Genomic DNA, 17472 nt, shown 5'->3' with positions numbered 1-17472 from the left:
AAGACCCACAAATATGGAAACAAGCTTTATTAAACAGTTCAAGAAACGGTCAACCTAACTGCAGTACAGAAAATCTGAATCTCAAGGAGACTTTTCTATAAAAATGAACACAGTATATTTATATAGTTCAATCATATCTGGTTATGCTCTCAGGAGAGTCACTGAAATGATCTTTCAATAAAAATGCATTACAAAAAATAGGTAAAAATTAACTTTACATACTGTACATTACACAGCCTCAAAGTGTTTTATAAAGTTAATTACAAAGTTAGCTTTCATTGCATTCATGCTTTTCCATTCCACATTCATCAGATTAAATTAAATGGTCTAAAAAGATTCAGAGAAGTGTCCAGACAATAATCAAAATCAGGCACATAGTTCAGGAGTTATTAGCACACACAGATCAACAGTTAGATTTGTGCTGTGTGACAAAATAATTGCAAGCTGTTCTTTTCACATGAAAAGCATTGCAGTATATTTCTTCATATTACTAGTGTTACATAGTGAATACTAAAACAGAAAATGGTGCTTTTTTCATGTTTTTACATTATAAAATAAAATGACTTACTTCTGTTTTAGCATTTTTAATGTCTCTTACATTCAGATAAGGTGCATATAAAAGGAATAATTTCAATGATAAGGCCAAGTCATAAATAAATCCCCAAACATACCAAGTAATTATCCAGTCATGAATTTGCCTGTATAATTAATTTTTAACTGTCCCAATATTACAATACTTCTAAACCAGGGTTTCCCAAAGTTTTCATCCTGAGACCCACAAAATATTGTTGCAAAAGACCCGCGACCCACTCACCCCACATGCAACATGCTGCACACAGAACAACGCACAGACGCAGGTTGATTGATCAAGCAGGTATAACAACAAACCGATCACTACCTAACAACCAAATGTTCATTTTAGTAATAAAGGGGTTTAATACAATATTTAAATGAAGGTGAGTAGTGAGAGACCTCCTAACAGTGTTTACGCTCAGTGTGTTGTCCTCATGAATTCCTCCAGCTCAGAAAACATATCAATCGGTCCCATTTCAACGCGTTGTATCCAGTGATCCGGATCTTATCATTCAGTGACATGATGCTTGTGTTTTCACCTTGCAACGACGTATTAAGTCCATTCAGTTTTTCGAAAATACTTGACAAATAAGCCAGTCTTGTGAGCCAGTCCGGATCAGTGAGGTGCTCAGCGAGCTGGGATCCCTGTTCAATAAAAACATATGCGCACCTCATCTCGCAGCTCATACAGGCGGCTCAGTACGTTCCCTCACGAAAGCCACGTGACCTCAGTGTGGAGCAGCAGGCCCTGGTGCTCTGATCCCAGTTCGTTACAAAGAATGGCCAAAAGTCTCATATTAAGTGGGCGTGATCTTATGTAACTGACCATTTTTACCGCAGTTTCAAGGACATAATTAAGCTCTACGTCCAGTGTTTTGGTAGCAAGAGCTTCTGATGGATAATGCAGTGCGTAAAGTTGATGTGAGGTGCCACTTGCATGACTCTTGCTTTTAGTCCTTTCTTTTTTCCCAGCATTGCACCTGCACCATCTGTGCACACAGCAATGCATTCGTTCCATGACAGACCCTGTTCTTTTAGATTTGTGTCAAGTTTATTGAAAATATCCTCACCTGTGCAAGTCCCTTCCAGCTGGGAGCAAAAGAGCATCTCTGTTAAGTTTTCCCTCAAAAATATCTAACGAAAGCAAGAAGCTGGGCAGCATTTGATACATCAGTAGATTCTAATTGTAAAGCATATCTCCCATTTTGCTGAAGTATTTCAAGTAGCAGCAGGGTCAAGCTAGTCAGCCTTACTTTCCAAATGTTTTTAGCATCAATTGTGCTCAACATTTATAACTCACACTTGCAAACACAAATCTTGTGTGATTTTTTTGGTCACTACATACACACAACAAATAATGTTTTGCCTCTAAGCTGCTCCCTTAATGTGGAAACTATGCAAACACACTGGTCATTGTGGAGCTTTTTCATTCCGGGACCTATCCCCATACTGACATGCCGGGTTCGTCACCAAGTGATATTCTGGGACCTCATAATTTACAAATTGAGCACTGCTCACATGGTACTCAACAGTTTAGGTTATGAAAAGCCCAGATTACAGACTGTTAAAACCCTGCAGTGAAAATAGCTACATATTGTATGTAACATACAGATGGCTGTTAACAGGCTTTAGTAAAAAGTCTAGTAAGGTTCCGGTCCACCATGAGCTCTCAGAACAGCTTCGATGCTCATTGGCATACATGGAACCCTGCTGGAGGAAATGAATTCAGTTTGTTTATTATTAGGCAGAAAAAGCAACAAAGATAAGAAAAGATAAGAAGGGGACACATGCAGGATACGAGTGGAAAGAGTTATGAGTTAAACTGATTGCTCCTCACAGATAGTGTGCTATCTCCTAGTTGTGAATCGTTGACATATTGCCTCCTTGACTACTACAGCCTGATGCACTCTTGTGAGATCAGGATAATCTCTACAGAGAAATTACTCTATATTAAAACTACAGGAGGTTTGTCAGCCAATTACACTCATATTCAATAATTTAGTATTAACAATTTTTGTGAAAAGCCAAAAATGCCAGAGACTTTTGCTTCAAGTGTAATGTTCTTCACACATTGTTATTCATGCTTGTGCTTTTGGGCTGAAGGAAACTTTGTGATGCTGCCTGATACACTGGTCTGTACACAGCAGACCAGAATTTGTCTCTCATCTTTAATTTATGCTTACTGATCCTTATATGAGCTAGGAATTGATTTATGACCTATTGAATAATTATTTAACTGCATGAGGGTTCTGGGAAGGAAATATTTACTAACAGCTGCTAACAAATACATTTCAATCCTCAAGGAACTCAATTCATTATTTGTTAAAAAGAAAGCAGTTATTAAAGGTCACACAGACAATTGCAGTTGTGGTAGAAATAAAATTGGCCAATCCAAATAGTCTTGGTGGGTATCACAATGAGTCCACATATAATGCCTATTTAAAATTACTCAATTTTTTTTTTTTTTTTTACCTACAGCATTTACTAAGACTCAAAACAAATTGACCACAGCAGGAAACTGGGCTGGCAAAAGCTGCTCCTACAGGCTCTTTGCCCCTGTTTCCAAGCAACAGTGCAAACTACAGATGTCTGGTTGCAACAAAAAGTAGAAAGGGCAGCCTCCAGTCAAAGCTAGTGTTAGGATAATGACCTTTATTGGCCAAGTATGTTGCACACAAGAAATTTGTTTCCGGTACAGAACCGAAGGCTCTAACCATCGGGGGCAACGGGAGGGTTCAGTGTTTTGTCCAAGGACACTTTGACACGTAGACTGGAGGCACTGAGATTCGAACCTTCTACCTGGGAAACGACTGCTCTACCCACCGCACCACTGTTACCTCCCCTAGGTGACTAACAAGTAAATCTGGCAGTCCAGTAGAGCACTCTGGTTACAGCTAATGTGACACAAAGAACTAACGTTACACAAAGCTCAAATTACTCTGAAATTAAAAATGATATGCATTCAATACAAAGGTAAAATCATGACCATGCTTGGTGTTTGTGAAGAAGAGAGGTTAAGTTGAGCTACAGAGAAATGCTAACTACATAATATCTGCCATTTTTTTATTCACAGACATTCTTTAGCTCCTTATTCCATTCTAGAATCCTCATGCTGTCAGTAACTCTGGTTCCACTTGTCATTACAATGCAACTTTTTCTTCCAGTCACAGCAATGCACATCATCATAAGTGACAGGGCTGGATTGCTAGGTGTCAGCTCTTTAGAAGCAGATATGGAAGTTGTCAAGCTCACACTGTGTTGGGAACTCTTTAAAGTCTGGATGCAGTCCAAGCACAATGCTCATCCAGTTTAGACAAAGCAAATGGTTGGAGAATACAGAGTAACATACTAACTTTAGGGGGTAGGACTAGATAATTAGGGGGTAGTACTAGATAAGTCTAACTTCTTCCTACTCTGTTCAAGCATGTACTAGGTATAAGCAAATTGATAATATACTTGTGGATATGTGTGGAATTATGTGTGTTGACATATTGACTGTTGTTACATGTTTGAAAGAATAAATCAAATCAAATCAAAATCAAATCAAATCAAACTTTAAACAGGGATTATTGACAAAATGAAAGCAGTTTAGTCTAGTAGTCTATAAAAATAACAAATGTATACATTAAAGAGAATAAGGCAACAAAGAAAGTTAATTAACAGGAGTTTGAATGCACTTTTTCAGTAAAAGGTTTTAAGGTAGAAACTCATTTGTATTCTCTTAGTTTTTTTTCTTTTTAATATATGCTTACCGATGACTGAATAACTTAACACAAAACAGTACAGTAGTAGCGGTATAGAGCATTAGCGTTTCTTTGCAGACCAAATTTTGTTGCCCTTGACGTGTTCTACAGTGAAATGCTTAGCTACAGCTTTTCTAGTGTTTAATGGCAATGTCATGAAAGGGATAAATCTGAGTAAACACGATTATACTGCACATTACGACCAAGGCTTGCATAGCTAAAGACCTGTGTGAGCCAAATGATTAAACCTTGATCAGCATATCCCTCATTATGAAAACAGTGAATTTCACATGAAGTCACAAGGTATAAATTCATCATTGAGTGACAGAGAAACATATTATGACTGACTTACTTTAGTATAAGAAATATATTATAAAGTATATGATCAATTTTAAAATATATTGATGTTGCTCCAAATGTTGTACAGGCCTAAAGTTTTTGATATCTTACAAATACTCTCATTTCTACTTTCCTCTCATTTCTCCATCATAATGCTCAGCTCTAACATTTAAACTGAGCCATAGGTTATGAAACATTTATTCAGTCAATAAAAACATTTTACATCATTAGACTGATTATACAGCCAAAGTTCATGTAGGCTGCATGCTTTGGAATCAAATTTTGTGAGGCATATCCATATGATAACAATGTAAATTTTAAAAAATGCAGGTTCCTGTTCATGAAATGTCATATAAGAAATAAAAATTTGAGCTGAGAGATTTTCAGTCTAAGCAGTTGGCTCAGCGTGCTGCCAGTGATCTTGAGAGCTCCCTCAACTGTACTCAACATTTTGTTTCTGCCTGAAGGTGACAATTAAAAAGGTGACAACTGATTCACCCATTGAGGTATACAAAGGACTCATCAGCCTTCTATAGACACACTCAAATATCAAGTGGTGTACACAGTGCCTCTCACAAGAGGATGGCCTCTCTCACCACAAAGCACCCTGTTGTCCACAAGGTCAAACCAGCAATGAGTTCTCTTAGAAAATTTGATGTGCATCACTTGCATACAAGCAGCTCTTAAAGGTGCTTATTGCCACTGATTGCTTATTATAGCATACAATAATTCCAGTAGTTATAGTGTATTTGTTAGGAAAAGCATGCTTTTCTGGGCATCTACTAGATGAACACGCCTGGGCTTTGTTGGGAGATCTGACAATAGCTACTGTAAGTTTTATACTTGTGTGGATTTAAGTATAATGTTAACATGTTTTTTTCTTCTTTTTCATTCTGAACTGACCTTTTGGGAGGAGCAGGATTTATCGATGTATTGTTGAGGTTTGGTGCCGATATTGACAACACCCTTTTCTGCGTAGACCAGCAAAGACGTGTGCATGTATTTTTCAAGAAAACCCTCTCCCAACTAGTAGTCCAACAAATTGTAAAAAAAAAATAAAAAAAATTAAAAAAAACTCATCCATACACACAGGTGTTTGTACAACTGATTTAATATGGACACTCACAGACATAATGCATTCCCTGTCCCTTTACCAAGCCTTAACCATCACAGTTAAATGACTAGCCCTAACCCCATAATCTAAATTTATATTTAACGTGAAGCCTAAAACCAAATCTTGATGCTTAAACAGGTTTTTGAAGGCATGACAAAACACACACACACACAAATATATAAAAATATAAAACCATTTACTTTCTCAATTTGTAGGTAGGACAGGAGTCAAAAACACACCAGAAGAACTGAGGAGAAAAAAAGGAAAATAATAAATTTGGAAAGGTTGCAGAGGAGAGAAATATGACGGGTATGAAACTATGGTGCAAATGAGAGATGGGAAATGGCTTCAGAGAAAAGAGATATCTAACATATTCATTTCCCCTCCTTCCATATACCATTGCATTCATAACTTCCTGCCGCCACTCATGATGTAAGGATGAGGTAATTAACCTCCTTCATCTGGCATACACTCATGACTGTGTGTGTGTGCGTGTGTGTTTGTGCATGCCTGCGTGTGTATTAGATGGATTAATGGCGCGTACATTTAGTGTTTATTTTGTATGCTTGAGACAATTTCCATGTATGTGAGTGTGTTTCGGTTCTTGATAAAAATTCATTGTGTTTCATCTCAGAAAGATGGTGTCATACTCTGCACAGCAGGAAACTGGGCTGGCAAAAGGGGACAATATTTAACAATTATTTTCTTATCTCAAATTTAACTTTATTTGACTTATACTCTTTGTTATGTCCTCATCATTATCTGTCACTTGATATCTTTAAATTAAAACTAGCACTTCTTTTGCTTTATCACAGTTTTAATCCTGCTCAGGATAAGATATAAAGCATAACGAGATCAGTTATATCCCTGCATTAGTCTAACATTATCCAGGTTACTGTTCATTTAGTGCCTCCCACATTATAGACACTCTTTGTCATTTTGTATTGAGAAGTAGATGTTTTGAATATGATTCTTTCATTTAGCCTGTGGCTGTCCTACTGGTACTACACACCAGTGTAGTGGCACGAGATTAGATTAATATCAGTTTCATCTCTGTATGTCCAAATTACACTGTGACAGATTCGGGATTCTTTTCCGGGTTGCAAGCGAGAGCAGACGTCTTTACTGCTCCTCTTGTCTGTTCTACGATTTTTCACATCTTCTACATTTTCAAGTCTTTGAACAAATTCTACAACTATTAAAATGCCTCCAAAAGGGAAAAGAGCTAATAAACCAGAAGCGAACGAGGATGTTGAGGCGGAAGAGGATTATATTTCATACTTTCATTGTTAAAATTTTTTGATTTAGTGGGATATAAGACTGCTGTGTTTATGTATAAAGCCAGGAACAATTTATTACCTGGTGGAATTCAAAAACTATTTAATGAAAGGGAAGGGGGATACAATTTAAGGGGTCAGTTAAATTATAAAATTCATGCTATACGTACAACCAAAAAAAGATTTTGTATTTCCATAAGTGGGGTAAAACTATGGAATAATTTAAGTGTGGACATAAAAAATAGTAATAGAATTGACGAGTTTAAACATAAATATAAAGGTATGTGTCAATCAAGATATATGCAAGAACAGGCTCAATGATTAATTAGATGGAACATTGTGGGTGTGGGGTATGAATGTTAACACTTTGTAATAATTCTTTAGTATATTACTTGTGTGGTGTAGAAGAGAATTATTTAAGAATGTAATTATGTAAGAATGTTAACACTATGTAATAATTCTTTAGTATATTACTTGTGTGGTGTAGAAGAGAATTATTTACTGCTTGCAAACCAATGATGGTAAGATGATGTCATGGGGTAGGACTGGATAAGTCTGACTTCTTCCTACTCCATTCAAGCATGTACTAGGTATATCTTTGAAGGGCCATAGGAGGAAACTGCTAGCCAGTGTGCATGAAAACTACCTGCTTAAAAACTAATTTATTTAATTGCATCTTGTGCATACAATATAAAATATGTTTGTAAAATGAGAAAGGAAGAAATTGTGGCTTGATGAGCTGTTCACTTAATCATTGGAGCTGACATCTGCTAGCACACTTTATTTCAGGTGCCCCACCCTCATGAAGTTGCATTTTATATTACTGAGCAAAACCTAGATTACTCTCAGCTAAAGTAGAGAGCAAAGTACAATAAAAGTAATTAGACAGCATTTTTGGCATTGTTAGAAGATGTATGGTTTTTTTATTATTGTTTTTTCTTTCATTTTTTCCCATTTTCAGTCATGGAACTAAGCAAACGTTAGACTAACTCTCTAAGATAAGTTTGCTTTCTCATTTGTAATACAGCAAACAATCTCATTTACCTAAATGTTAATGTTCCATTAAAGAGTAATAATATTAGCTGACACTGACATATTGTCATGGGAAAACAGAATGAGAAAAAACAACTCAACACTGGCTGATTCACAAATGTGGAAATCCAAGTCAGTTAGATTTAGTATGTGTTACATAAGATGTCAGGGTTATCAAAACCCCAGCACACCTTCTTTGTCCTCTTGAACAGGAGATAAGATGAAACATGGAGAGATGACACTTTTGCTAATATGACAGTCCCAGCTAATTGCCATCATGAAGCCAGAGGCTAGTCATTTAGAAACGCCTTCTGACCCACAGACATCACTGCCTTAATACTCCACATAAACAGTGAGTCCAAATGGCTGATGGAGTTAAGGCTGATTTGTCAAGGGGGCTTAGATGCGCGCACACACAAATGCATGTACACATAACAACAACAACAAATTTATACAAACCCACAAGGACAGATAACAGAAGCTGTAATTACACAGTCGGTGTTCAGCCGAGGGTGAACAACATGGCACTAAAGAGAGGATGCCCTGTGTCAAACACACACACACACACACACACACACACAAAGATCTAAGGATAGGTCCACTACTACAATTAAAATTACAACCATAAAGGAGGGGGTCAATAACAGTAAATATGGCTAAGGGTGGACACTCTCAGTTGCACAACCATATAATTATATGAGTACATACAGTAGATTAAGAAATATACACTTTGCAAAACCAAGGTCAATAATAATTATGTGTGAGGTTCTCAAGGTTATCACAGTTTGTGTGTATTAGTGGGATGATTTGCCTCTTACCCTCTGTCCATTTCTTGAAAGGCTCAAACTGATGTGCAGTTTATACTATATATTTTTGTGTTTGTGTATTGTTAAATCTGTTTACCCTTGTGAGGACAAGGCCCCAGAATGTAAATCATTACATTTTAGAGTGATGCCTTGGTTAAAGGTTAGGGTTAGGTCAAGGTGAGGATTAAGGTTAGGCAAGTAGGGGTTATGTTTAAGGGGTTAGGGTAAGTCTTCAGTAAATGAATGGAAGTCAGTGAAACATCCCCTGAAATTATAGAGAAAAACAATGTGTGTGTGTGTGTGTGTGTGTGTGTGTTAGGGTTACTTCGTGGGGACTGGAGGATAGTCCCCACAAAGTAAACTGTCAAATTATATGAAAAAAGTGGGTTATAAGATTAGAGCAACATTCATCTTTGGTTACCTTATTGGGGTATGGGGTACGCAAATAGCGGTTCTGATTAAGCTTAGCGTAGGTCTCCTGGAAATTTAAATCTGTCTGTATATGGACCTGGTAAGTGTCAGAAATAAGGATGTATGTGTGTGTGAGAAAGTGAAAGGGAGATAATGAGAGAAAGAGAGCAAATGAGTCTCTAAAGATGGAGAGCCTTTGTCTATTCAGTATTCTAGTATTGTGTGTCTGTGGCAACTGACAAAAACAGGGCCAAGCGAAAGCTCAGTCCATTTTCTTGGTTGGCTGGTCACTGTGTTTTGAATTCAGGTGAGGATTAGGAACATAAGTGAGGTGCAATAGAATTGTGTGTAAGAGTGTTTAGTGTCTTCAGTATTTCTCCTAATTTGTTTCAACATGTTCTCTGTCAATTACAGCAGTACCATGGTGACCTGGAGCAATGAACGAAAGGTTAAAATGTGTCACTCGTGTAATTAAGGATCCAGGGGACTAAGTGGCTGTATGTTATGTGTATGTGGATGTCTGCCATTTCTTCTAATTACAGTATGCTTGGTGGTTGAAAATGAATGAATGAATGAATCTGCATTAACAGTAAACTACTACACAGATTAACCCATCACCAAACCCTGGGCAAAAAAAACTACCCTTTGGTGACAGCACATCTGGACCCATAAAACACATTTTTTTCTTAATGTTGACACAAGGTGTCTCAATAAAGTGTTATCAGAGGAAGTGATAGGAGCAGGGGTGAATCTTGGAAATTTTGGATGGGGAGGCCAGACAGGCTGGGGCAGAGACTCCTAGAGGGGTGGCACATTTGAGATACATGTAAAAAAAAAAAGTTAATTAAACCCCTAGTTCTATGAGTTAAAATAACCATACATTATTAAGGAGCAAATTGTTTAATCTGTGTAAAACTGAGACATACACAGTGCCTTTTTTAGCTAACTTTGGCTGTGCTCCTCATCTACACCAGGCCAGGGACATTGCTGCACAGTGGTTCCGCCCCCAATGAGGTGAATGATGCCAAGTACGCCACAATCAGAGAAATGAATGCAAATATCAAGCTGCATACATGATATAAAATAAAACTAATTTACCAATATCAATTATAAAGGACCAAGAAAATGTTAGTTGTATTTAAGACAACAATGTGTTATTGTTTTTCATTTTTCATTTAACACTGACAAGCATCACATTTTGACTCTAGCAGGGGTGGCACCAGGTGCGGCCAGTCAAATTCTAGGGATGGCCAGTGCCGCCCCTAGATGAACTTGTAGCAGCATGTTACGTTGAAACATGAACTGAGTTGAGTCGTGTTTCTGTGTGGTCAGTCTGCCTTCCACCACAACAGTTTAATCTGACCAAAGAATGTGCTACCAAAGTTAACTTGACTTCTTTTCATGTTCTTTGGTAAAGTTTAAGTTTGGACAGTGTTCAAGAAGATAACCATTGGTCACCAAAGAGGTGACTTCATGCAAATCATTATTGTACCAAGGCATAATCACTTACCTGTCTGTTTTCTTGCACTGAGGTGTGACTGTCTTTCTTCCTGTCTCTTGCCTCTGTTCCTCTGCACTGGTTTTCACCTCTGGTCTCTTTGTTGTCTTTTGCAGGTGTTTTATGGAATCTGTCATCGTGTGATGCCCTGAAGATGCCCATCATCCAGGATGCCCTGGCTGTGCTAACCAATGCTGTGATCATCCCCCACTCGGGCTGGGACACCTCCCCGCATACACAGGAGGACCGCAAGGTGCACCTACACTCCTCCCAGGTCCTCCGCAATGCCACAGGCTGTCTCCGGTCAGTGTCACTGTTTCTCCATTGTTTTTTCCTGCTTTATGTTTTATCCAAGAAGATAAAGATATTTTTTTGTAAAATGTTCTGTCTTTGTTGGTGTATGGTACAAAATATTCATATTATTAGCTTAATATTCAGCATTAACTCATTGTCATGGTTGGAACATGTTCAGCAAAGGAATTACTTAGTCACTCACTTTGCTGATATGTTTTACTGTTCACAGTCTGCTATTAACAGCTACATTCAAACTGAAAAAAATTCATTTTCACTTCAAAACAGTCTGTTATTTTTAGATTGTATCCTGTGCTATTTTTGCCGCTGTGTACACAGAGAAGTGACAGACTGACTGTAGCTGCATTTAAGATGACTCACTGTTTGGCTTTAGAACTACTGTGGCTTTTTTTCCTCACTTCACGCATGATGGTAGTCATAATGTGCAGTCTGGAAGTTGTGGGACTGTCACATATATTTATTGTTTTGGCAATGTGCTCCTGCATGTTGAATATGAAAAAATCAAACAGTTGCTTTGCAGTTTAGTGCTGACTGATGTTTTCTATTCATGTGGCTTCAGAAGGTATTCAGACCCTTCACTTTTTAAACATTTTATTGTGTTGTAGGTTTAAAATTACAAGGTTAGAATTGTCATTTATGCCCATCAGCCTACACTTAGTCCAGAATATTACTCCCCATCATCACAGTGGAGCACTGCGATCAGGGACAGTTTTAACTCCTTCCTGATGTAACCCTACAGGACGATTTCAAATTGCCAGGTTACCTAAAGTGCATGCTTTTAATTATAGAAATATACAGATTCTTAAGAAATCCCTTTGGCAGCAAATGCAGCTTTGAATCTTCTTAATAAGTCTCTACACCCTGGCTTTTTTCCTTCAAGTGCCACCAAATCGGAACTGTATGTGAGCTGCCAACTTCAGGTCTCCCTACATGTTCTGTGAGGTTTAATTCTGGGCTTTGACTTGGCCACTCGAGGACAGTCAGATTCTTGTCATGAAGCCACTCCATTGCTGTCTTGTTGTGTGCTTCAGGTCATTGTTGTACTGAAAGGTGAACCACTGCTCCAGTCTCAGATCACATGCACTGTGGAGATGGTTTTGTTCAAGGACTTTGTCTATGGCTACATTCATCCTTCCCTCAATTTCTGACTAGTCTCTCTGTTCCTCCTGTTGAGCAGACCTCTCATAGCATAATGCTGCCACCACCATGATTCAGTGTAGAGATGGTATTAGCCAGGTGATGAGCGGTGCCTAGTGTTCTCCAGACACAATGCTTGGAATTACTCTGAGTAATTTATGAAATCATCTGAATTATAAAATGTGTGTGATCATTTACAGTGATTATTTCCCTAATAAGATAAGCTAGTACTCAGTATGTGGCTATATACAAATTCAATCCACTTTATTAGGTACACCTGAACAATTGTATACAATTCAGTGCAACACTTCTGCCTTAACATCTGTGTTTTTGAAGCTTAAATGTTTAAGGTGTTAGTGAAATTGTCATAAATGTATAAATTCAATTCTATGTTTGTTATTGAGGTCATAGTGAAAGGTGCTGTTGCACTGGACTACATTATATTTAGAGGTGTCTCTATATTTTTGTCCTCTCCAGCTACATATATGAGAGAGTCTGAATATTAGAAACACCTCTGCTGCTGGTTACAGGATCAGAGATTTTATTTCTTCCACGCTCAAACGCTGGTCAGTGATATTAACAGACTACTGAGTGAATATTTATGTGCAGTACTGTTGCAGTCCGTCTAGGAATGGAGAACATAACTGGCAGGAGAAAAAGATACAGGGAAATAATCTTTCCTCATATATTTCCTTGTCCTGACATCAGTCAGTCAGGTTTCCACCCTGCTCTTTAAAGAGGATGAGATGAGCTGGTTTGACTGGGCATAACTAAAGCCAGCCCCAATTCCACCTGCTCACCATGTATTCCTCCCACCACAAAATGTGCCCTGTAGCACCTGGCTGTGCATGAAAGTGCACTGCATCTGTGATCATCAAAATTGCAAAACACTGTTGAACACGCCCGTATTCACTTTGTGCCTAGAGTTTAAACATGAGTTTAGTGCTGCATCCTCTTGCAGGAAAACAGAGCACAGAGTGTTTTAAATACAATTTGTCAATCTACAAGCAGGCTGTAATTTAAAGTAATTTAACTTGACAGTTGGTTTGCTCATTCTTACTAGCTGTGAATATACTTGTAGAAGAGTACAAAAGGGTAAAAAGTGGTAGTAATAAAGGCATGTTTGATACTTAGTGCCACACTAACCTCACAAACTAATACATCTGCCTCTTAAACACCGTAATTAAACATACAGTAGTGTATGTTTGTATGTCAGAATGTGTGTATGTGTGTGACCAACCTGTGGTGCTGAGACAGCAGTCCGCCATTGCTCTTCATTCTGTAAAATTGAATAAAAATGCTCTCTGGTTTCGATAACAATATATAGAAATATTAGCTTTTGTAATTCTGTTTTTGCTTTCATCTGCAGGAATCCATCATAATATTGTTTTGTGATCAGATCATCTGCTGTAAAGGTATACAGTCACAACTTGTATAGCTTTCAGACATCCTGCTCTCTCCATTCTACAAAATTCAATCGAGGTCTGAAATGATGTATAAAAGGATGAAATCCTATCTAAAAATGTGTTCCAGTATTTCATCCATCCATCCATTATCTATACCGCTTATCCTATAGAGGGTCATGGGGGGCCTGTAGCCAATCCCATCTGACATTGGGCAAGAGGGTGGGGTACAACCTGGACAGGTTGTCAGTCTATCACAGGGCTGACACATAGAGACAGACAACCACACACACTCACATTCTCCATTATTTACTACTCAATGTGAACATTTTTTCTACCTTGTTCACATTTTGTGTTTTTAAGAATGTTAACATCATCTTCATGCATAGCTTGCTAGCTACCTTGCTACAGTCATGAAAATTAGGGGAACATTAGTTAAACTTGTTGCACATTACTGTCAGGCACAGAAAATATGGTGGCACTGCAGTTTTTTTTAATTTATCAGTTTATCTACCAACACTGATGATGTAAATAAGCACAGCCACAGCTGTGTTAATTTGAGTGCACTTTCAGCTGGTAACGACATGCCTGTACTGCACACGGGTGGACCGAGAGGGACAGTAAAGAAAGTATGTTTACTGCGAGTGAACTTTAATATGGTTGAAGAAATCAACAAACATATTTCGGAGCTGCAGTCATGTACTCTTCTGCCAGTTAAATCATCTTTTATTTTGTTCAGTAACTGAAGCATAGTTTGACCTGAAAGCCTGTAAAAGCCCCTTACATTCTCCTCTGGTGAGCAGTGTAATTTACACCCTCTCCCTCCTCAAACGTGTTCTTATCCCTGATGACTAAAGCTGCCACACTGAGAGCAGGGCCGCAAATTTTACACCGCTTTATCCCGACGTTAAATCTCAAACACAGTTCACTCTCGTGCAGCAGTGGTAAATTAGGTGCTGGAGGTATTTGTATAAATTTACATTCGCTCCTTCCTGATTTTTGCATTCCTGTCAAAATAAGCCAATATCCCCCATAGTGTCAGAAGCAAGGTAATAAGCATGGATGAAATTGATGCAGGTTGTTATTAGACAACTTAGAGAAACAACAATTTAAACTAAAATTTTAAACCTCAAGGTAACTGCTCCTTGTAACCACTATGGCAGCATTCATGATTTCTGAAAACTACACCTGCATATGTCATGCAACTTTAATATGGTTGAAGAAATCAACAAATGCATTTTGAAATCACATAGTTTCCTGCCAGTCAAATCACCTTTTATTTCATTCAGTGATGGTTTGACCTGAAAGCCTGTAAAAGTCCCTCACATTCTCCTTTAGCGAGGGATGCAATTTACAAACACCTTCTCCCTCCTCAAACAGGAATGCTTTAAAATAAAAATCCCTAAATGAGAACACCTTAAAATACATATTGCATGAGACCATGTAATGAGTCATGTTATGTTTTGCATACTGGTTTCTTCAGTCTGACTATCAGACTTTGCTCATAGTAAAAATTTGGGGCCTTTAAAACTAAATGTAGATAATTTCTACAGATAACATTTGTATTGCTGAGATGCATTTCAGGCTCTGTCAGTATTACCAGCACTGCATACTAAAGTTTCTGTAGATGAGTCTGAGCTCATAAATATTTCTAACAGAGACATGTGGGCTGTGCACCAGACATTTTTATGTGCAACTGGTTCCCTGCCATCAAAGATTTGAGTATCAGAAAGCAAAACAAGAAAAAAAAATTCATCTTGCAGACAAAATAATCTCAGCTTGATCATTCTGAAACATCAACAGTCTGTATGATATTTGTACTCTTACTGGTCTCTCACTGCACTGATTTATCCTGCATCTGCCTTATTATTTCTTCATGTCTACATATACAGTATATTATATATGATAGAACAAATATGGCTGTTTTAGTGATGCTACGAGTCATTTGATTCATTAAATTTTCACAGTTGGACAAAGAATGGCACTTGACACTTCTAAATAATTCCTCTTGAGGATGTGGCAAAAGTGCAGTACAACCTGAGTGAGAATACAGCGGGATTCCTGCCACAGCGACATTTGCATTTCTGTCTGCAAAGTTGTCTGTGTGTGTGTGTGTGTGTGTGTGTGTGTGTGTGTGTGTGTGTGTGTGTGTCTCTCAATATGTGTGTTCACTTGACTTTTCATAAGTCCCCATTAAGCATGGTGAAATCATAACTTCATCAAGTTCGATGTTTAAAGGCGTGTATAAGCTAACAACATTATGGTTAGCATACCAGATTTTTTTCAGGCATCCAGAGCCCTTAGAAAGGGTGGTCCCCACAAGTGATGACCAGAAAGTTGGTCCCCATCCAACATGGAAACCAGTATGTGTGTGTGTGTGTGTGTGTGTGTGTGTGTGTGTCTGTGTTTGTCTCTGTCTAACTACATGTGTGGGCAAGTAATCATCACTTACTCTGGGTGAAAATAAACTCTTAGCTCTTAGCAAAGGCTTTAGTTGCTTCTTCTGTATATATGTGAAAATGTGAACATCTGGTATTATGTGATGAAGCCTGGTGGTGTGTGTCTGAGTGTGTGTTGCAGAAGATAGCTTTGTGTGAATCAGCTCTCTAAACTCGAAGGGCTAATTCATCTTTCTCACGCCTCGTTAGAGAATGCTGGGAGTCTGATTAAAGACTGAATATTTCATGGCGAGTCTGGTATATCGCTGGCCACCTGCACGCTCTCTCTGGCTCTCTCTCCTCATCTCCCATCATCCTCCATGCGCTCTCATTTTCTCTCTCCTTTACCCCTTTCATCATTTTCTCCTCAATCCATGTTCATCTCGTTTCTTTTTTCCCTAGATCATATTATCTCTACTTTATCCTATTCTTCTGTCTCACCCCTCACTGTCTCTCACTTTCACACACACACATATTCTCTCTCTGCTTGCTCACTGCTTGTTTCACTGCTGATGTGTGCATATGCTGGTGTGCCAACTAACAGGAGGCACTGAACCTTGTGCAGCTAGACTGCTGAATATGAATTATGTGTACTGAATTTGCCAGTGTGACACAACTTCAAAAACTGATAATGAAGAGCAGGTGAAACCAGCCTATTAATTATTGTACATACACGCTGATGAAAACATTAAAACATTCTTCTAGTACAGTACAGGGACTTGCCCTATGATAATGACAGCTGAACACAGCAGACGTAGGGGCCCACAAGTTTCTTACTCCTCTAGTTGGTGCTTATTAAATCAAAAATTAGTTTGTGAATACAAAATACTAAATTGTGTTCTTGTTGTATTTTTCATTATGCTTCTTTCATCAGCTGCTTTACAGTGCCTTAGATTTTAAGATTTAGATTGTGTTACCAAGTCTGAACAAATTCTACAACCATTAAAATGCCTCAAAGAGGGAAAAGAGCTAATAAATCAGAAGCGAATGAGGATATGGAGGCAGAAGAAGTGTATCACAGAGCGGCGCAAGTAACAGAGATGTTGAGTCAGCAGAAGCAGATGTACACTGCACTGTTGAGCCAACAACAAGACAACTTCAAAGGTTTTGTGCAACTACTTATGGAGACAAATAACAAGAGACTCGACGACATTACCAGAGAAATACAGGAGATAAAAATGAGTTTGCAGTTTACCCAGCGAGATGTGGATGTGATTAAAGCAGCCATGGGTGAACAGAAAATACAAACCAAGGAAACAAGGGATGATGTCTACAAAACTTGTGAGAGTTTAATAGCCATAACGGATAAAATGGAGCATTTGGAAGTACAGTCCAAGCGAAAAAACCTGATCTTCGAGGGAATCAAGGAGTCAGCTGGAGAAAGCTGGA

The 17472-nt window shown here is 38.2% G+C and overlaps 1 protein-coding gene across 8 annotated transcripts in view; it reads left to right on the top strand.

Moving 5' to 3' along the window:
- ctnnd2b (catenin (cadherin-associated protein), delta 2b) overlaps nucleotides 1–17472 on the top strand; it is a 231061-nt gene that overhangs the window by 169232 nt on the left and 44357 nt on the right. For all 8 annotated transcript variants that reach the window (XM_020604514.1, XM_020604508.1, XM_020604511.1 and 5 more), the window contains one exon: nucleotides 10910–11096. In XM_020604514.1, the coding sequence (XP_020460170.1) occupies nucleotides 10910–11096 (187 nt within the window). The remainder of the gene's footprint in view (nucleotides 1–10909; nucleotides 11097–17472) is intronic.

Source organism: Monopterus albus, unplaced genomic scaffold (assembly GCF_001952655.1).
Source record: "Monopterus albus unplaced genomic scaffold, M_albus_1.0 scaffold66.1, whole genome shotgun sequence".
In the NCBI taxonomy this organism is placed as follows: Eukaryota; Metazoa; Chordata; class Actinopteri; order Synbranchiformes; family Synbranchidae; genus Monopterus; species Monopterus albus.
This window is presented reverse-complemented; position numbering and strand designations above follow the sequence as displayed.